Below are 21,292 nucleotides of genomic sequence, written 5' to 3' on the forward strand. Positions count from 1 at the left end.
AAACCAAAACAGCTTTGCAGATAAGTTGTAACTGAATATTTAATTTCCCCACACAGAAGACAGTTTTATCAAGGTTTTAGGTTATTTCATACTACTGATGAACAAATAGGCATTTTTGATTTAATCGGCATCTAGAAGTAGGCGGTGGTTATGTCTAATGAGAACAAAACAAAGATAAGCTTCAAGGATGTTTCTCTGAAATTATAACATTACCAAATAACATGTCTTTTGCCTTTGAAGCTGGGTTTCTGAAAAGGAAGCATTTTATCTTTATGCAGAGCAGGAAAAGCATCATTTACCCTATAATATTTAACTGCTCCACTCATCTGCTCTTTTTAAGATTAAAATTACAGGCCCCCAGATTGCAAGTTTTGATATTTGTTTTCTTTTGATTGCTGCCTTTGGCTCCTTAGTGAACTTCATCAGCAGCACTGTGGGTAACTGTAAAGAATTCTGTGGGACTCTCTATTAAGCACCACAGCATTCCACAAAAATGACAAAATTCACTCAGAATTTATTTTTAAAACATCCTTTCCAAGCAATTTCCCACAACATGCCCCCACTTTTTAAATTGCATGCAGAAAAAGGTTGACTATTACCATGCTTTGCCTCTCAGGATCCTGTTTTTCTTCCTGTTAAGACTATAGAAAATAATGAAGTGGAATTCAGAACAATTATTTTGCCAGGTCTTGTATCTATTATTCTTTTGGCCCCATTTTTCTGTGCAACGTTCCTCCCCACCAAAAAAACATAACTTGCAAGTTAATATTTTATAAGATGTTTATTTTCTTCCATTTAGCCAAATAACTCAGATATTAACATTGGATAGTGTTTAGATTTCACTACCATTTGAACTATATATTTTACTGACGCAGACGGATGAAAATAAACAGCTTGTAACATATAGAGTTACAGGCTGTGAGTCTATGTGGATTTAGGGGAGCCTGTGATGGATTAAGGGTTTGCAATGGATTCATTTTCACTAACTCAGTTAAAATAACTATGTAATCATTATTTGTGCTTAGTTTGAGATTCATTTTCATAATTTACCAAGGGATTTGTCTGCATACATTTTGATGCTTAATGGCCCTCAATTGATTGAAGTTCCTTTTCAAGAAATCGTACACACAAAATAGCAAAATTGCTTGATAATGAGACAGCAGTAAAACCCAATTGTACAAAAAAAAGAGAGAAAGGTTTATGTGAAGCAAATGTGAAAAATGTCTCTCTCTCTTTTGCTTTTAAAAGAGCCATAGATACATATTCAATCCGTTCTACAGGGGATTTAACAATGCTTGTAGTACATGGCGTTCTAAATGTCTCACATATACATTTGTTGCTGTGAATTCAAACGCTGCACACACACAAATATCTGTAAAGATGCAAGATTAAATTTTCCATTGCCACTTTTACAGATAACAGCCCGCCGACAATGGAAACATATTTATGATGAATTAGGTGGTAACCCTGGGAGCACAAGTGCAGCCACGTGTACTCGTAGACATTATGAAAGGTAAGATAACAAATATGAAATGCTTGTTTAATAAAGGAGAAAAATTAATTTGAAGGGACTTCAAAGCCTTTTGTAAAGAAATGGGGGCAGAGAGGGGGGGAGAGCCAAGAAGGCCTCTTACAAAAGGCCCAGTAAATATTCCATCACCAGTTTAGTCCTGTAATATACTGTAATTTAAACCAGTGTGTGTCTCCGATTGCAAAACAAATAAATCGGGGGATCTGATTCCTTTCTTCTTCATACCTTGTTTTACCAAAGCTTCTATAATATAGAAGCTGTAACTGATGAGCAAAACAGATGATGGTTTGATGATGGACAAAATGATCATATCTTAACTGCTTTGGCTGGTTTTTTGTTGTTTGTTTTTTTGTCTTTTAAAAACCACTCTGCAGATAAATGCAAATAAAGCAATGTATGGCTGTCTTCAGATTAGTGGGATGTTCCCATTATAAGTCACGGGGGGGGGGGGACACATTTCTTCCATATTCCTTTAATGTTTTCTTCTCTCCTTTCTTCTTGCAGCTGACAACCATTTATCTTTCTAAAGTGCAGCAGAGTTGCTGTTTTATAAACATTGATTTTGTACCCTTTCTGAGTTAATAATAGTTTCCAAAGGTTGGGTATCCAGCGTACATCGGATAACATGATACGGTTGTGATGCTTCCTTAAAAGAATTTTGAGAAAATACGGCCATTAATAAAATATGTGTGCTTTCAAGCTCTGAAATGAGCAATATGATCTCATGCTCCAGATCACTAACTAGTTTCCTGTAGGGGCCAAGAGAGTGTTTGTTTATCACCATCTTACAGCATTGCAATGCTTTTTTGACATACGTTGAACATACGTGTCTTTTCTAAAGTGTTAACTGCTAGCCAGACTGAAAGAAGTGAGGTGCCAGCCATATTCTGTATAGGACTATGTTCACTTTAAATTCCAGAGTGAAAATCTGATTAGTCTTACAGGTAGGTAAGTAAATGTCTTCTAGCGTGGGAGCTTGGATGGAACCGTACAAATTATGGACAATCCACATTAAGAGTTGGCCGTTCTCAGTTGATCCCACTGAATAATATGAGTCAAAGTAAACAGACTCTTTGGATCATAGCCAGTGAGCACAGTTTAGAGAATTTTAGTTTAGGCAAGTCCCATTAAATCCCATGGAGGTTAGCTGGTTCCTTGTCACCTTGATTTCCATGGGATTTTGCCTCGCTTGGGAGGCAAAGAAAATGGCTTGGGAGAAAAAGAACATAGTGTGGTATCCAACTAAGTCATACTCAAGGGTAGACCCATTGAAATCAATGGACTCGACTAATTTAAGTGCATTAATTAAAATTTGTCTATAACTCAATTGCATAGCTCCCTATACAGGAGAGGCAGTGTTAGTGCCCACATGGAAGGTGACTGCTGTGAGGGACATTTGAGTGTAGTCTCCATTTCAGGATCAAGCGACAAGTTGTGTTAAGCACATTTTTTAAAAAAGCATGCTTCATTGGCCACCTAGTTTTCTAGAAAAAGCAGCTACATGGAGAGCAACTTCAGAGGCAAATAGTAGCCAAGGTGTCGATGTCACCCTGATGTTTGGCCCCGTTCCAGATTGTGGCCTTGATTGTTTTTTTCTGGAAGAAGAAAAGTGGCCATGGAATCACACTTTGTGGTTTTAATGCAATCTTTGTTACTCATTGCAAATCAGTGCTGGTGTAGATAGGCGGAGGAAGGGTTGATTGGTCCAAATACCCTCTCACCCCCCCAATAGATAATGAGTGGAGCATGAATTACCCTTGATCATGCCAGGATGCGTTTGTGGGGCAAAGGTTGTCTGGCCATGCCTAGAATTCTTTCTCCCAAACTTTGGCGCTTCCGTTCTTGTTACTCATGCTTCTGTTCTCTTGCTTTGTGAGAAGTGGGAACAAAGAAGTGGGTTTGTTGGTGCTGTTGCTTCTGTGAATTGGACCCTACCTTTCTCAGACAGGAATATTAACTTTACAGGTGGACGTTTTCTGGCTTCTTGATGTCTCTTGGTTTCTGCTCTCCCCCTCCCCCCATCAACAGAAGTTTGTATTTCAGGCAGGTTTTCCTAAAGTGGTAGCAAAGTAAGCTGCAGTTTTCACACTTCAGTTAAGCAGCATAAGGCCTACTTTGTAGATGAGACCAGATTTAAAATGTAATAGGAAATTTGGAAAGAAATTTGGAAATTTGGAGGCCTTGCCTAGCAACGTTAGATGGCATTTTGCAAAACGTTTTGAATAAACTATTAGAAAGAAAGGCCATTGAATCCATTTGTCTAGGTTGCAGAACTGTTCTTTTTCAATGAAAGCAGTTGTAAACAAACAAAATTGGCAGAGGTTGACTGGCACCTAAAAACTGTATAAGCAGTTGAGTTGCAGTTGACACAGTTTTCTGCAGGTTTGATTTATCCGTTAGTAACAATTTGGACTAGATAGGAACAGTACTGTGGCTCAAGCATGCTTTGCATGCCCCAAATCTCACGTGTAATCCACGCTGTTTTTAACAAATGGATAGAAGGATATCTCAGTTGGTAGAGCATGAGACCCTTATCCTCAGGGTTGTGGGTTTGAGCCCCACCTTGGGCAAAAGATTCCTGCCTTGCAGGGGCTTGGACCAGATGATCTTCATGATCCCTTCCAACTCTACTATTCTATGATTCTGTGATCTCAGGTGTCAGGACCAGGAAGGATGTCTGCCTGAGATGCTGAAGAACTGCTACTAGTAGAAAATGACAGTGACAGGGAAGATGGTCTGACATGAAAAAGCGCTCTCTGTGGGCTCCCCTTTCAAAAATCAGTGTGTGTTCCCCCTTTCAAATAAAGAAGGGCTAAGCATGATTTAAAAGGGACGCGGGTGGCGCTGTGGGTAAAACCTCAGTGCCTAGGACTTGCCGATCGCGGTTCGAATCCCCGTGGCGGGGTGAGCTCCCGTCGTTTGGTCCCAGCTCCTGCCCACCTAGCAGTTCGAAAGCACCCCTAAGTGCAAGTAGATAAATAGGTACCGCTTTATAGTGGGAAGGTAAACGGCATTTCCATGTGCTGCACTGGTGCTGGCTCGCCAGAGCAGCTTCGTCACGCTGGCCACGTGACCCGGAAGTGTCTTCGGATGGCGCCAGCTCCCGGCCTCTTGAGCAAGATGAGCGCACAACCCTAGAGTCAGACATGACTGACCCGTACGGGCAGGGGTATCTTTACCTTTACCTTTAAGCATGATTTCAGTGCGTTATTGACATATTTGGGTTTTTTAATTGCAAGTGGCTCGCTTCCAGTAAACATTTTCATTTTTAAAACAAAGTGTTGTTGCCAGTGGGTTCACTAAGTGTTATTTTGGATATGCATTCTAAGCGTCCTTTTGCCTTATTAATGAGTGCAATAATGCAAGCGCTAGTTGCTTTGAGCCGAGAATCAATGGATGTTTTTATTTAAAGCATAGCAGGAATCGTATAATGCCCATGAATGCATTATTGTCGCTGTAGGGCTGGCTGGTCTAAACCTGCCTCTCTGATTGGTTTAAATCAAATCAGTCCAAGCACTTCATAAAAATGTCCTTGTCAGCCCAGTTTGGCTTGCAAACCTATTCATCTCTGTCAGTTTTTAATATTAGTACCAGCTCTTGGCAATAGTCCATTAGTACTGTACTTAATTGCTCATGTTACAGATGATTACCAATATAAAAAGCATTAATGTTTTCCCATTGTGGAGCTGTTGCTATGTACGTGACTCAACACATACAAAGTGTGCAAGTTGTTATTATTTTATCAGGAGGCTACAGTTCTTGTAGAATTACAGTGGCTGATCACATAAAGTAAAGACAGCATGGCCTGACTTTAGTACTGCAAAAACACAAACCTGGATTTCTGATTTGTGCGCTGTCAAGATCCCGCATTTCTATGTTAGGTCATCTGGGATTTAGAAATAATTGAAAATGGTCAGTTTTCTCATAGAACCGTGTTATTTGCAATGTGTTCTAAGGATATTGATATCAGATCAGATGCAGTTTTCACTCAGTGCCAGTTAAAGTGAGTCAGGGGTTTGTTTGTTTGTTTTTTACCCCTGCACAAAATACGCAATGGATGATTTTTGTTTCCCTGAGTAAATAGACATGATGCTGTAAATGAGCAGGAAGTTGTGGTTTTTGTTAGGGAACTCTCTGCCCCCCCCCTCTCTCTTTTCATGATGTGTTTGTGACCTCACATTTCCTAAACAAAATGTGATTAAAAAGGAAACAGACTACACATTAGGGTTATGTGTTCTTCTATAAATTGTCTGTCCAGGAAGGTCCACTCCTCACACCCTTGACTGATTGTGTATTCCCTTCCAGAGAAGTAAATCTGAAAAGTTGTAACTCCACCTGACAGGGAGTATTGAGATTACTAGTAGAGATGCCAAAGCTCAAGAATGGTTTAAGGAAAGCTAGTAAACACACGCACAAAGAAACACACACACACACACACACACACACACACATCTCTACAACATAGGCACATCCATGTACAGTATTAGATGCTCTTTCTTTTTCTATCCTAGGATAGTTAAAATGTATGAAAGGTGAATCTCAAAACCCATTTGAGCCATTTTCCTGGCAGCAGACGCCCAATAGACTGCCACCCCTCAGTTTCTGGTTGGAGAAACTCACAGAGTTATCTCCCACTGAGAACAAAAATGTAGTTTAGCCATGCACACTTCAACTTTGAAGAGCAACTGCCAGAAGAGATCAGGGCTGCAGCATGTGGGGTGGTTTTAACCCTTTCTCCCTGCACTGTGGCCCCAATGAAAACCCTTCTCCCTAACCCCTAAAAGCTGCTGTTGGTGCAAATGATAGCTTCTTTCCTGGGCCAAATATCAGCTATGGGAGAGGAATTTCATCAGGTTAAACCGCTCTCTTCATGCTCTGCATTCTCATTCTTGATCATACACAGAGTTGCTGTTTAACACTGAAAAAAGAAGCATGCAACACCATACTACACGTTTAATGTAACTTGCAATTTGGGCCTTATGACAGCTATATTCTCACTTGAAGCTCCCTGCTCTGATCTTTATTTCCTGTCAGTTCCCTACCCACCCTTAAAGGGACAGATACCTCTTCTACAACATCATTCTGTATAGATCATTGCAGACTTTGTGTCCCCGTGTCAAACTTTAGTCATAAAAATGTTGTGTTTTAAGACGTCTTAGTAATCAGGGTATCTTGGACTACTTGAATTCCAAATGTCTGCTTTCTGTCTGTTACTGACCATTTTTTATATTAGGTGACAGCAGTGTCAAAATTGTTAGGATACTTCTCAGCAGAACTGAAACCTGCCACGCATATACTCCATAATGTTGTGACATCTATTGTACAAAACCCATGGCATCATCGTACAATAGCCAGCATTTGAGCAGGGAGTAAATCACACACAAGTGATAGGTTGCACATTTGAACTTGCTGAAGTGTGAAATCACAACAATCCACGCATGCAACAGAACCAGAGGGCTGTTAGATCTTTCCCTTCACATGCTTCCATGGTTCCACATATTTTTTGAATTACATTTATATCCCACCATTAACTTCAAGGAGCTCAAAGTAGCATACGTGGTTCTCTCCTTCTCCATGTTATCCTCACAATGACCCAATGGAGGTAGGTTAGATTGTCAGACAGTGATTGGCCCCAGTTGTGTTCACTACTTCATTAATCCAAATATTTAAATGTAATGTATTCAACCCTATCATGTCAGTTGTGGAATCAGAATGTTTCTGTGTACAGTGGTGCCTCGCAAGACGAAAAGAATCCGTTCTGTGATTCTCTTCGTCTAGCGGTTTTTTCATCTTGCGAAGCAAGCCCATTGACGGATTAGCGCTATTAGCGCTATTAGCGGCTTATCGGATCAGCTGATAAGCGGCTTAGCAGCTTAGAAAAAGGGGGGGGACCCGCACGAACTCGCAAGACATTTTCGTCTTGCGAAGCAAGCCCATAGGAGATTCGTTTTGCGAAGCACCTCCAAAACGGAAAACCCTTTCGTCTAGCGAGTTTTCCGTCTTGCGAGGCATTCGTCTTGCGGGGCACCACTGTATGTGTGTTTTCCTTGTCCCAAACAAATACATTTAAAATCCAGGTAGAGCAATAGGGCACTTATTTACATGTCAAAATGAGAATTTTTACATATTGCAGATAAGTAAGCCAACAAAAGCTGCAACAAACAGATCTAACACTGTCATAGATGTTACAGCTTTAACCTGAGGGCTAAACTCTGTGACTCTTCTACCTCCTAGGTAATACAACTGACAACCGATTTTGAATTATATTGAATTGAGCATCAGGTGGTCTTCCTATATTTAACTGAGCTTCCGTGTGTTGCTCTGGTTCGCCAGAAGCGGCTTAGTCATGCTGGCCACATGACCTGTCTGCGGACAAACACCGGCTCCCTCGGCCAGTAAAGCAAGATGAGTACCGCAACCCCAGAGTTGTCCGTGACTGGACTTAACAGTCAGGGGTCCCTTTACCTTTACCTAAACAATAACTAAATAACTAAACTGGCTGAATCAATTCAAAATTGTATGTCGCTGATTCAGTAAATTGTGGTGGCAGTTGTATAATTTAAGAATAAGCCCCATTGTGAACTCAGAGGGACTGGTCTCTAAGAAATAATATATAAGACTCTGTGGTGACCATGTGAGTAGGAAGGGAAAAAAAGAGCTTAGGTATACGATGCATGTAGATTGTAGGGGTTGGATGTCAATGGATGGCATTAGGAGTCTTTACTTCCACCATGTGGTATACCTTGCTTTCAGTGAAAAATGTTTAGGTGTGTGTATGGATGATGTAATTGAGATGTAAATAAAAATGTAGAACTGAAGCAAATATTTGTAAATATTCACATTTGCCAATTCTTCCATTCTAATTCTGAAAGCATGCATTTGCCCTTGTAATTTCAGTTTGTATTTTGAATGGTTTCCCCTCAAAACTCAAGTGGTTTCGACTTTGGCATCTCTTGATTTGAGTTGGCAGGCCTCAGAAATGAAAACTGATCATCAGAAGCTGTCAAATACTGTCAGATGCTAAATACCATTGCATGCCAACTATCAAATAGTGTCAAACACCATTGCATAACAACTGTGAAACACCAATATTAAATACCATTGCATGCCAGTTATCAAGTACTAAATACCATTGCATCCCAACCAGCAAAAGCTGTCCAACACCATCTGTCAAATTTGAAAGATTGAAATAAAATCTCAGACTCAAATGTATTATACTGAAATCAAATACCATAGGACATAAAATACAAATATCAGATATTTGATAAGCATTTCAATATTCAGAGAACATGCGAGTATAGAGCTGTATACAAATTCTAACAGCAATAATAATTTGCAGACCCAAATTCTGAGGAGTGTTTTTTGAAACTTTATTGTTTGTTTGTTTATTTCTAGACAACACTGTTTTTTAAAAAATACAATTTCAGCTCTCTTTTTTTTAAAAAAAGTCCATGTCAGCAAAGACCATGAAGTCTTGGTTCTGTCGGTCTGATGTATTTTCTAACCCAAACTCATAAAGGAGCCTGGTTGGCCTTGGTTTCCCCTATAATTTCATAAGAGAATTTCTTGGTTGTCTGCATTCAATTTTTCCACAGTAAAGTTTTAAGATGACTTCTGGGTGTGGGTGGGTGTCCTTGGTTGATGGTTAATACATTATCTTATTTGCCTAAATTTAGACAACCTTTCTTTCCTGTTTCTTCACTATACTTCAATCCCCCAAACTTGGGAAACACAAGCTCTGCTAAGTTGTTTTTTTTTACAGGACAATAAAGTATTTTCCATCTCATGCAGCCCATCCATCCATCCCATAAGGGGAGGGGGAGAGAGAGAGAGAGAGAGAAAGAAAGAGAGAGAAACTGGTACCTTTGAATATTATCTCTTTCCATGCTATCAAAATTCTCTTCCTCTCATCTCCTCTAGTGCTTTGTGAAATTTCTTCCACTTTGGGACAAGTTGGAAGAGTCATTCACATTGGGGTGGTTATTTTCCTTTCTTACATGCTCTAATAAGCAGCGATGTCAGTTAACAATGTTGACATTTAAAATATCATAGGCATCTGGATTAGAGTCTATTGAAATGAATGGGGCACTTGACACCTTAAAGCTATTGTTACAGACTCCCTGCATTCTCAGACAGATGGTCCTTTTTATTGGTTACACTGATTCCTTGGTTTAAAAGGCCTCATTCCACAGCCATAACAGCAAGAGGTTTATTATATTTTAAAATGTAACCTGATACTTTAGAGAACAAGTCAGAGGCCTTTCTGCAGCCTTAAGGCTGCTGGGTCTTCATGCTCCTTAAAAACTATGGATCCTGTCTTGGTCTTAAATCAGTCATTTGTAATGTATCTGAACAGTTCAAATGCTTGCTTTTACGGAACAAAAAAATGTCCAGCTGAAGTGCTTTTAAGATTATTTCATGAGGGGGGAAAACACATCTCATATTCCAATATCCCCATCCTGATAATATGAAAAGCGAAATCTATTTTTACTCACAAAACCAAGTTAGGTCAAAATAAGGCATTGGAAGCAGGTTCCTGAAACAGCTTTAAAGACATATACGTATTCTGTGAGGAAATTTCATACACAAGAGAGTCCAATAGTCCAACCAAAATGTTATTTGTTTTTCTTTTCTTTGCTTAAAGTATTTAGAGAGAACTTTGTAGAAGTGTACATTTCAGGAGCATCTGTAAGCACTAACATCCTGTCCAGAGGGGCAATAGAAAAACCTATTATACCATCTATCTAAAAAATATTTTATTTCCCTTCACTAAAGGTTGTAATTAATAGGAGGTTTGGGGTTCAGGTTGTTGAAAACATCCCGAGGCAAAAATTAACCAGGTCTTGTTCCATACTGGCAACTTCAGCTAGTTCTTTGTTTAACCAAAAAGAAAGCAAGAAAGCATCAAAGAAAAGATTTTTCTTTTGCTAGAGCAATTCTCTCCCCCACTCTCCTGTGTTTCTTCTAGGAAGTAAATTTGCTCAGAAGTAAGCCTCGCTGAGTTTAATGAGAATAAGACTGCTGCCTAAATTTATTTGTATTGGCCATTGGGAATAACAAAACAGAAGTAAAGTTCAGAGACATAAAGCCATTTTTGTACAACAGAACTGCCATCTGTGGTACATGACGGTCATATATTAAGTAAGAGTGAAGAAAGGCATAATATAACAGGAGAAGATGCAACAGTTTTCTTCCCTTACAATATGGGCTTCTCCCGTTTCACAGTCTGCATGATATACTTGCATACCAGCAAATCAGATGCTAGATCAGCCAGTCTTGCTCCTCTCCACATGCCTGCCTTTTTTATTTTTCAAAGAGCCATATGTATATTTATCCGTTTATATATTCATCTGTCCCCTTTTAAACAAACATAAATATTTAAAAACAGCTTCAAAACTGCTTCAGGGATTTTTTGTGTGGGTGTGTGAGGAGTAAGTGGACAGTTGATCCTCATTCAAATGCCGCCATATTGATAAACCTATACAAACAGCAGCTTATTTTGCGTCAGAAGACAGTTACCAGTCTGCAAATGAAGGAAACCTCCACCATTCCCATAGTGGTCCATTTGTACAGACCCAAATGTAACTTAAAATCTTATTAACTAAAATAATAATTATTGATCACCTCAGGCCTGTAGTAGAACTTGAACTGACTTTTGGCAGCAGGGCCTCTAACTGTCTCTAAGAAAACCTTTGCAATTTGTGAATTTCATTGTGAGTTTTCCACCAAGCGAGAGTTTGAGAATCAATTATTTGCCTTGGCATTTTTTCCTTCTTTGATAAATAACAAGAGGGTTTCTACTTATATTTCTGTCCTCGGGGCTTTATCATTAAGATTAAATAACTGTACTCTCAAGCATGCCACTGAACAAACATCTTTTCAATTATGTGAGTAATGGATGCTTTAACAAAAGAACTATTGAAAAGTCTGAAAGCATGTTTCTCTCCCCCCCCCCTTCCCCACTAAACTAAAAATATTAAAATTAAAGTATCTAGTGACAGAAGAATGCCATTGTTTGCTCCTTAAAGCAGATTCTTAATTCTCTAGTCAAAATGTCTTATGTGTGTTTGCAATACTTGTTTTGTAGTTTTGAAAACTACCTGAAAGCCATTATCAAGAGATGCACAAAGTGTGTTGTTTTAAAATGGAGGAGCCTTCTGGTGGTTTGTGCTCCAATATTCTCACACCACTTGTGTTTGAAGCCACTTGAGCCACGATGCATAGGTATCCTGTAGCTTATTTAAGAAATACTTTCCCCCTCAAACCAGCTTCCAATATGAAAACTTAAAGCACAGTTGAACAGAGTTGTGTACTTTGAGAAAGTCATTGCACATGTTCAGATGACAGCTTTGTGGAATACAAGGGTGCCTGCTCCTGGGGGCTGAGGCACTGCGGCTCCCTGATCTATTTTTTGAAGGGGCCAGGCCCCTTCAAAATGTTCAGAGGGCCCTCCTCTGCAGAAGGTGGCACCTCTGGTGTGGGGTTGTGGGCATGGCGAGACACATCAGGTAATGTACTTCAGGTGAAGACATCCCCACCCGCTCACGGTTTGTGCAGCAAAATAAAAATGTGCTGAAACACTACAAGGGTGAAACAACCTCACTGCTTTTTAAGCCTCTAATGTTTACATCGCTTAAGTCTCAAGAATAAGCTTTCCTCGTTATCTGGGCTTCTTTGTCTGAATATTGTGGGAAAACTGAAAATAGCCTTCAGATCAGAACTGGGTGCAGGCAGGATCTATGGAAGCCCAAGGACAGTGTTAGGTGAAGTTTTAGTGACTTTCTTTTCCATATATGCCGCCTTCCCATTTTTTGGTCGTATGTGAGGTACTTGGCAACCTTCCCTACTGGGTTTCAGTACAAGTCCCCGATTAAAGGAATAAAGAGAGCTTTCTGCAAGGAATGAGGTAGCATTGTTTGCGAACAAAGCAAAGCTGTGGTTGGTTTTGCCAGTAATATACGTGTTTGATTTGAGCTACAGATCAGTACAAGTTCTCCTTGTGAACGAAGAAACTTATTTATATACGCGCACAATCAGAGAATTTAAAACAAACCTTCAGAATGTTAAGTTAGGTTGTGCTTTGGGAGCAATATTGAACTTCTGAGCAGGAAAATTTTGCAAATACAGTCTTCAGTATATGGTATTCAACCTCTTCTCTGCTGCAGCCACAGCAGGAAAGGTCGCAGCTGGGTGGGTGGGTGGGGGGGCTTGCTTCAGTTTGCTAACTTAAGCAGCCACAATGCAAACGTGTTACGTATGAAAGTCCTAGTTATGCATACCTTCGATAAACACCCTTTATGTGTGGTAGGACGGCAGGATCAGGCATGGTGTGTGTACGCACACTGGGCCTCTTATCTGTAGTCCGACAAAAGTAAGGCTAATAGCAGATGAGCCAAACTTGAAAAATAATGATTGATCTTCATGCATCAAATTACACATGTATGGATGCCTCATAGGCTTCATCTGCACTATACATGTCAAGCAGTGTTGGGTAAAAGTAAAGGGACCCCTGACCATTAGGTCCAGTCTTGAACGACTCTAGGGTTGCAGTGCTCATCTTGCTTTACTGGCCAAGGGAGCCAGTGTACAGCTTCCGGGTCATGTGGCCAGTATGACCAAGCCGTTTCTGGCAAACCAGAGCAGCGCACGGAAACACCGTTTACTGTCCCGCCGGAGTGGTACCTATTTATCTACTTGCACTTTGACATGCTTTCGAACTGCTATGTGGGCAGGAGCAGGGACCGAGCAATGGGAGCTCACCCCGTCGCAGGGATTCGAACCACCGACCTTCTGATCGGCAAGCCCTAGGCTCTGCGGTTTAGACCACAGCTATCCCACTTTAAATAGCCATGACTTCCCCCAAAGAATTCTGGGAACTGTAGTCTATTAAGGGTGTTTAGGAGACCCCTGTTCTCCCCACAGAGCTACAGTTCCCAGTGTTTTTTGACACTCAGTCCCCTTTCCCAGGGAACTATGGGAATTGTAGCATTGTGAGGTGCATAGGTGGCCTCACAACCCTCAGCACCCTTAAAAAACCACAGTACCCAGGAGTCCTTGGGGGAAGTGGCATGATACTGCTTTATACATATAGTGCAGATGGAGGCATACTTTCTGTGTGAAAATTCTGTGTGAAAGCATACAGATTTCTGTGTGAAAGTTAAGAGCATCAATAAATATTCCCATCAAAATCAAGGGGAGTGAAAAATGCTTAGCTTTGATTGGCACCCCCCTGTGTTAGAAGCATATTAGGAGAGATATCATGTGCCATCTGTTAGCATGTCCTACTGAACATGAGTAATTCAGTATCCACATTAGTGTGTACCCCCATCAACCTGCTCCTGATGTTGGGGCTTGCAGTTGCAATGTGTGCTACCCTGATTCAAGCTGCAAGCTATAAATAGTAGGTTTGCGAATGCATTCTGCTGCTTTCCTGATTCAGTATGGAATGGCACTTCCCTTGAGCTCATGCAGTACTGTGAAGATAGAATGTCTTTAAAATAGTGGTATACTTTCAGGTCAGTGGCTGGAACTAATATGAAGCTCTAAAGAAAGGCCAACATCTATCGCTGCAAACCTCCTTTACGAAAAACTGTCCTAGACAGAACATTCACACATATGGAGGTGCCAGTATTATTGATCTGTTCTTAATCATCACCATTCTTCTTGATCATCTTAGAGTCCCCATCACTGTAGGTGATCTTCACTAACTTGTTTTTATCGTAGAAAGACTCATGAAAGGGCAGTGGTTACCAGGCAGGTTTCGTTTTCCTGCTTGTACTGCTGTTTTATAGAATCATGCAACTTCACCTCTGAAAAGGAATTGCCCACCCCCACTATTTGCTCTGCACAGTTTGTGAAAATGGCCTCTTCAAAGTGCTTCAGAGGAAGCTAATGATGAATCAGTGTACCCATATTAGTACCGTTGCCTTTTGAACTCTTGTTCCCCCCAAAAACCTCTGGAATATCTGGCGAGTTCCATATAGGCTGTTGGAAACCTTTGTTTCTTTGTTGTGTTGTATTTTCTAGAAACTGAAGATAGTTTTTTTTCTAATTCAGTAACCCTATGAAGTAGATTGTTGCTGACCTGGTTCTTCAAGCAAGTAACTTGAGACTGAGGTTTAGATTGCTTCCACACAACACTCCAGACCATAACTGACAAACAGAAAGCATAGCAGGGAGTTTCTAAGTAAAGAGGTATTTCTGTTGTTGTGGGAGTTTGGAGTTACTTTGCTGTTACGACACAAAAGTGGATGTAACCCCTGTAGCTGTCGTGCAAGCCCAATTGGATTAGTTGTGACTAGAATGGATCCTGCCCCACAGCTTGTGGGAAATAAGCTCATTTGTGTGGGCTTTAAGCTCATTTGTGTGGAAATTCCTCTAGAGACCTGACTGAGGAAATCTTGACCAAGGAAACCTAGCAAAGACAGGATTCACCTGGAATTCGAATATTGGTTTGAGAGATTTTGGGGGGCTACATTTTTTTACATTGCTATCAATATTCCTTTAATGACATCTTGGCTATTCTGCAGCAAGGATTGGTAAGCTATAATTTCTGCCATTTTCCTAGCACCCACCCCTTTTTATCAATTTAAACTATTGTCACTGTAAGAAAAGGGTGTTGTGACAATTGAATCATTCCCATGAAAGATGATTATGTATTCCCTTAGATCTGAATCACTTAAGAAAGCCATTCATTGTCAATGGAAAACAAACTGGGTCCTTGAGGCTAATTTTTAAGTCTCTAATGTGTCCATTGGTCTAAGCATGGGCGCATGGGCCATTTGCACATTAACCTTGGAGAGGTATACCCACTGTTTGGATCACGTGCACAGAGAAGAGGTTTTCAGCAGCAATCATAGGCAGCAAAAGAAGGAATCGGGGGAAACTGACTTGCAAAATGAGTAGTTTTACCCATGATCCTTGAGCCCAAGCTACCTGAGAGTGAACTTTGCTAAAGTCAATGGAGCTACTCTAAGAGACACAGCTGGAGCTATAAGAAAAGCAATGCCAATCATTTGATACACAGGCGGGAGCAATGGGCAAAGGTAAAAGGCCCTCCTCAAACCAACAGGGATGGCAGAGTTCACACAAAAGCTGGCTGCAGGCTTTTGGCCTCATGCCGTTGCTGAACCAGGGCCATGATAGCTCCCTGGTTTTGGATGAGCCCTAAGTCTTTCCTGCAATATCTCAGAGTAGCGCAAATGGGTAGAGCATGAGACTCTTCATCACAGAGCCCCACGTTGGGCGAAAGATTACTACACTGCAGGGGTTGGACTAGATGACCCTTGTAGCCCCTTCCAGCTCTATGGTTCTATAAGAACTTATGATCCCATGCAGTTCCAGTAATGGAAGAATGTAGGAACCATGTAGGAGAGGCAGGGATGGTTGCAGGGTTGGGGGGGGGTTACAGTGTCAGAGGTGGAAATGGGTGCTATTGCCTTGGCCTAGGAAATTGCCTTTCGCCACGTCAGAGTTGATCACTTGTCCGTTTTGCTCAGTATTGCCTGCTCTGATTGACACCAGTTCTCCCAACATGAGCTTGTTCTTCCTGTGTGTTTCCTATATTTTACCTTACTCAGAGAAAGCAAGGGGTGAGGCCAGAGTCAAGCGAGAAGAACGCCACTCCCATAGCATAAGAATGAGGTCACAATGAAGAGTTAAATATGGAGCTGGCAGCCTTGACTACAGATTTCCTTTCCTTTCATGCTCCCCCCTCAAGAGTTATTCTTCTAACCCCTTTTATTTTTATTACTATAAATAGATGCAGTCCACTATTTCCTGCGCAATAGAGTTGGACTTAGAAGAGTAGTTGCTTGGCACAAGAATTAATCAGTATATGAAACATTAGTACTTATCACTTTAGGTGTTTTTTTTTTAAAAAAAACAACAACACACACACGCATAAGATTTTGAGTTGCATTTTTCCCATGGCACAGGAGAAGAATGTTGGCTAATGAAGGATAAGAGTTGTGTGGTTAATGCCTTTTATGAAATACTAATGATGAAGACATGTTTGACATGCTGTAAAATACATTTTTCTAATGTGAAGTTTCTGCCTTTTGTTGGAGATGAGACAAAATCCCCAGAGGATTTTAGAATTTGTAAATATAAAATTATCTGCCTCCATGGTTCTCCCCCCCCCCTTTTTTTTAAAGGCTGGCAGAAAGCCAGATTACTTACATTACTGTAATAGATTTGATGACCTCTGACTTCTGCTGTGGAGAAGTACATTGAATTTTTCATTACATCAGAGGATGCTGAAAGCTAAAAACTCAGAATACTAGGCACTAGTATTTAATTCAACATTTAGCCAAGCAAAATCTTTCTCCTCACCCCACCCCCGCTAAAAGAGGGGGGGAGTACCCACAATTAAATGTAATGTATCTCTGATTGTGTCGGGATTAATAAAACACTGATTTGTTCATCCAGCTCGTATTGATTTTTAAGTTGCCTTTATTTATTTTAAAAAAAGGATAATCTTGCTTTTCATAGTCATTGAATTTAATCAGAAGCTCAGTTGATGGCAAAGACTTCCCTACTGTTTCTGCTCTGGGCTGGAAAATGTTATTCTTGTATTATTCCAGTGGAAAAAATAGCCCCGTGCTGTTCAGAAATCTGCTGCCTGCAGAAGGATTGTTCTTTAATACGCTACTGCTTACACATTCTCGTTATGTTAATTATCCTATAAATAATGCATTTTATTAATCTGAATGTAGGCATTGCGTTCATAATAAAGGCATGTTCCACCCCCGTCCTGCAAACCCAAACCCTGGGTTACGTGGAAGTGAATGCCCTCCTCTTGCTGTGTACTCCCCTCCTCTGCGTTTCCTCTGTAGTCTTCCTCTTCTCAAAATTTAGACTGTAATCTCCTTGAGGGCAGAAATCTGCCTTTTTTTCTTTTTGCTTATGAAACTCCGCAAAGCAGAATGCATATTGATGATATTCTTATGCGTAACAACAACGCATCCCCATTAAACCCACATCCCCATTCTTAGGCTTTCCGGCAAGATTGTTTCTTACGAATACAGGAACTCTTCTCCCAACATCTGACACTGAAAACTCTTTCAAAGTCTAATATTTTTTTTTGTACATGAGGGTTTATACACATTGTGGTTCGCTTTTTCTGTTAATGTTTGCGAAACACCTTCTTTTATCTTGCACCAAGGTTGATTTAAATCGCCTAAGCAACAGCTATTTAGCACAAAATTGAGCTGCTCATTTCAAGCATGTTGCATTCTGTGGGGGAAGTTTTAAAGCAGAGAATCATATTCTGCCTGATTTGGAGAATATTGACCTGCAGTTGACGAAATACAGTTGACTAAATACAGTGTGTGTGTGTGTGTGTGTGTGTGTGTGTGTGTGTGTGATTTTCTAATAGTATGTTAGCTGAAGCTTTGAATGTTCCACCAGCTTTATTTCCCTTGTACTATAACAGCTTCTAATAATCAAATGATAAGATCACATCCTGCGGGTAATTGTGTTGTACCGTGACAGGGCAACTGAAGGCAAGGAAGGGTGGGGGGACCACAGAGTGAAAATTCTAGCAAATGGAAACCTCTCTGTCAACTTGCAATTGTTCATAGTGTTAGGCTTCATTTTAATCCTCCTAAGCTCTATGCCTTTTTTTTTTTTTTTACTTTGCTTAAAAAAAACCGAAAACCAACAACCCCACCTCCTTACTGTAGAGAAATAGCATTGCATTAGAATTTTCTGTCCAGGGTGGGGAGCTGATGCAAGTAGAACAAGCCGTCCTTGTGTTTTGATTCAATTTTTACCTTAGTCATGCCTCTCTCCAGATACAAGAAACATTTAATTCCAAATTTCCTGCTGTTGGCGCTAGGCATTTGACCAGCTATGTGAAATGTATTTTTGCCACTGTAGCCTCTGCCAACTGCTGAGCTCAGTGAAAAAAAACAAAATCACAAAAATGGAAACAGCAGGCCCGTCCTCCTGTAACGTTGAACTCTCATCAGCCATGACTCCTAATTATCCTCTGACCTAATGAGTTCCAGGGATTTATATGGCAACAAAGAGGCAGGAAGCTGTTGTCTTTTTGGTGGTCAAATTTAAAACTGACACAAAAGGGTTTCTCAGAAAGAGTGCTAACAGTGATTAATCTTATCAGGGCTGGCCTTTGTCCCGTTTCTGCTTTAACCGCCAGGATAATCACACAGAATATTTTATTTAAAAGGCCTAGTGGTGGCGGAGTATCATCCTCTAATTTTAAAGCTATGAGCAGCTTTTGAAACATTTACCGACGAAACATGTAGATTTCAAATGGGCTGCCTGTTCCCATGGCAACCAAACAAAGTCAAACAATCCTTTCTGCAGTGTTAACAACTATTGCCACCAAAAAAAAAAAAAAAGGTATTTTGGTTAAATCTGATTCTTTAAATATTTAACACATGGCAGAAAAAGATATAAATATTGCTCTGGATGAAACCCAACCTCGCCTCCTCTTGCTTCAAGTCCCAGGCACGGGGAAAGATGTTCAAGGGTGCCTTGAATATTTTGTGCTTGTTACAAATGAAATTTAGCAGCCTCAAGTATGAACAAGATTGTATTTCTTTCTCTCCCCCCCCTTTTTTTTATTCTGCCTTGTTATGCTTCTTTTTTTATTACATAAACATTAACCGTAATGTTACAGTGGGAAGCAAGTATTTGGCAAAGTCCGTATTATTTTGCTAAGCCTGCATAGAGAGAGCTGTTTTCAGTTTTAGCAGCTGTAACATGTTTAAACTCAGTTTGTAATGGGATCTGAGGACCAGCATTCCCCTTGGGCATTGCTTTAGCTTCATTACTGGCCAGCTGCCAAATTCAGGGCTCAAAAGTATTATTCACGCCTCTCTGCACATACCCATGTCAGAGCATGCTCAGTTCATGAATTTTGTTTCTAATATGGCATAAATGAGGTTTACTTTTTAACATAATTTATGTTGTATTTTATTAAAATGTGAAATACTATCATCGCAAGCAAGCTAATCCCAGCTCTCTTGAAGCCAAACTGTGTTTGAACATCTAAATTAAAACTGGATGGCTTGGAGCTGATTCTGGAATAACAAAAAAAATCTGTGCCTGAACAAAAAGAGTTTTCTATCTTGAACTCTTAGATTAAGCTATAATTAAATAAGTCTGATATTTGAACAGATTAATGCTGTTTAAAAAGCAACGTCCATTTTCTTCAACAGATACCTATTGTGGGGTTTTTTTTAAAAAAAATGTTTGCCATACTAAAGTTCATATTTTTAAAAGTCGGAGTCATGCATTATTCCTGCTATGAGTCATTCATTAATCATGTTTAATGCATTATAACAACTTTAATCACTGGAGCTGAAACTCAGATTGTAAGCCAATCCATTCTTTTTAATAACACTGCTTATTTACCCTCATTTCAAGAGGCACTCTGTGGAGGGGGGGGGGTGGGAATCAGATTGAAGCATCTCTGTCTCCTCCCCCAAGCAATTTTTCCATGGTTTGAAAGACAAAACTCTGTAATTAAAATTCTCTAATTCTCTCTTAAAATCGTTTTTGTTCCTGCCCACTGTGCCAACTACCACCTGGTAGACACTGCTTGCCCTTTTCCCCCTTTCCCTAGAGAAAGAGGAATCTTCTTGCTCCCAAAATGGGCCCTTATGACATTCCCCCAGATTCCTAAAAAAGAAGAGGAGGAAATCTATGCTAGTACAAGGTTTTTATACCAGTTGGACTACAGTTCCCATCAGCCACAGGGGCCAGGCATGATAAGAGCTGTAGTCCAACAACATATGGAGGGCAAAACAGGTTGGAGAAGACTGCCTCCATCTTCTGATGGAACCATATCTAGCCCACAGGATAGAGGATACAAGATGATACAGTCCAGAATATGCTGATGTTTGGTGGTGGAGGGGCCACATCCCTCCTCCCCAGCTTCTGGGATTATATGTGCAACCCTGCTGGGCTGAGTTTTGTCTTCACCCCTTCCCATTGCACTCTGCTCCTCTAGCTTCTGACTTACGCAGGTAGCTTGAGAATCCAAATAGTTATGGGAAAGCCCTCTGGGGATTGCAGAGAAGAGAAGGCAAGAGGCATCTAGAGACAATGGTTGGAAGGGAGCTAGCATGTCTAGTCTGCACTGTTTTGGAGGCAGATTTAAGGACTTCAGACCCAAGACCTGAACTGACCCATGTGAGGTTCCTTAAGACCTGTTCACACCGCAATCCACCCTGAGGTTCCAGTTGGGATTATTTGCTATTTTCTGTACTTCTGTACTTTCAGGGTATATAAGGCACTGCTGTCGGGAAGTTCTGTAACTTGTCGGTTGCTGTTTAAACAGGCCGAAGAACTAAATACAAAGTATTTCCATTAAGATCAATTTAAAGTAGTGGGGGAGATATGTAGCTCATCTCCAGCGATTCCATTTGGCTTCATAATCTCATTTATCTCAATGGATTTTTTAAAAAATGTTCTGCTTGTTGTCACTTGTTGGACCTGATCCAGCTAAAGTTACTTATGGCTAACACTGCAATCCTTTAGGTGTGTACTCAGAAGTAACTTTAATGAGACCGACTTCCAGGAAAGTGTGAATTGGAGTGCAGATTAAATTGAATTTATGTGACTTAATTTCGTATCAGCTAACCTGTAAGTTTCAATAGGACTTGGTCACAAATAAATTGAAGTGGATCAGAACCATCCCCTTTTTTAGGTTTACACATAAAGACACATTGTATAGCTAAACATGTAAAGTGTGAATATTACAGATGTTTAGGAAAGTGTGTATCATCT

General features: G+C 40.4%; 1 protein-coding gene and 1 long non-coding RNA gene across 4 annotated transcripts in view; one reads left to right on the plus strand and one right to left on the minus strand.

The window, feature by feature from the left end:
* The window catches only part of ARID5B (AT-rich interaction domain 5B), a 182,715-nt gene that overhangs the window by 147,448 nt on the left and 13,975 nt on the right, over window positions 1–21,292 (plus strand). For all 3 annotated transcript variants that reach the window (XM_083502392.1, XM_083502393.1, XM_083502394.1), the window contains exon 8: window positions 1,416–1,513. In XM_083502392.1, the coding sequence (XP_083358518.1) occupies window positions 1,416–1,513 (98 nt within the window). The remainder of the gene's footprint in view (window positions 1–1,415; window positions 1,514–21,292) is intronic.
* Window positions 1,536–8,854, minus strand: LOC310706746. The gene is made up of 3 exons (XR_014526139.1): window positions 7,560–8,854; window positions 4,717–7,249; window positions 1,536–4,343 (listed from the first exon to the last, which is right to left on the minus strand). It is a non-coding gene; the product is annotated as an uncharacterized lncRNA (long non-coding RNA).

Source organism: Podarcis liolepis (assembly GCF_965112155.1).
Source record: "Podarcis liolepis genome assembly, chromosome: 5".
NCBI classification, from domain to species: domain Eukaryota; kingdom Metazoa; phylum Chordata; class Lepidosauria; order Squamata; family Lacertidae; genus Podarcis; species Podarcis liolepis.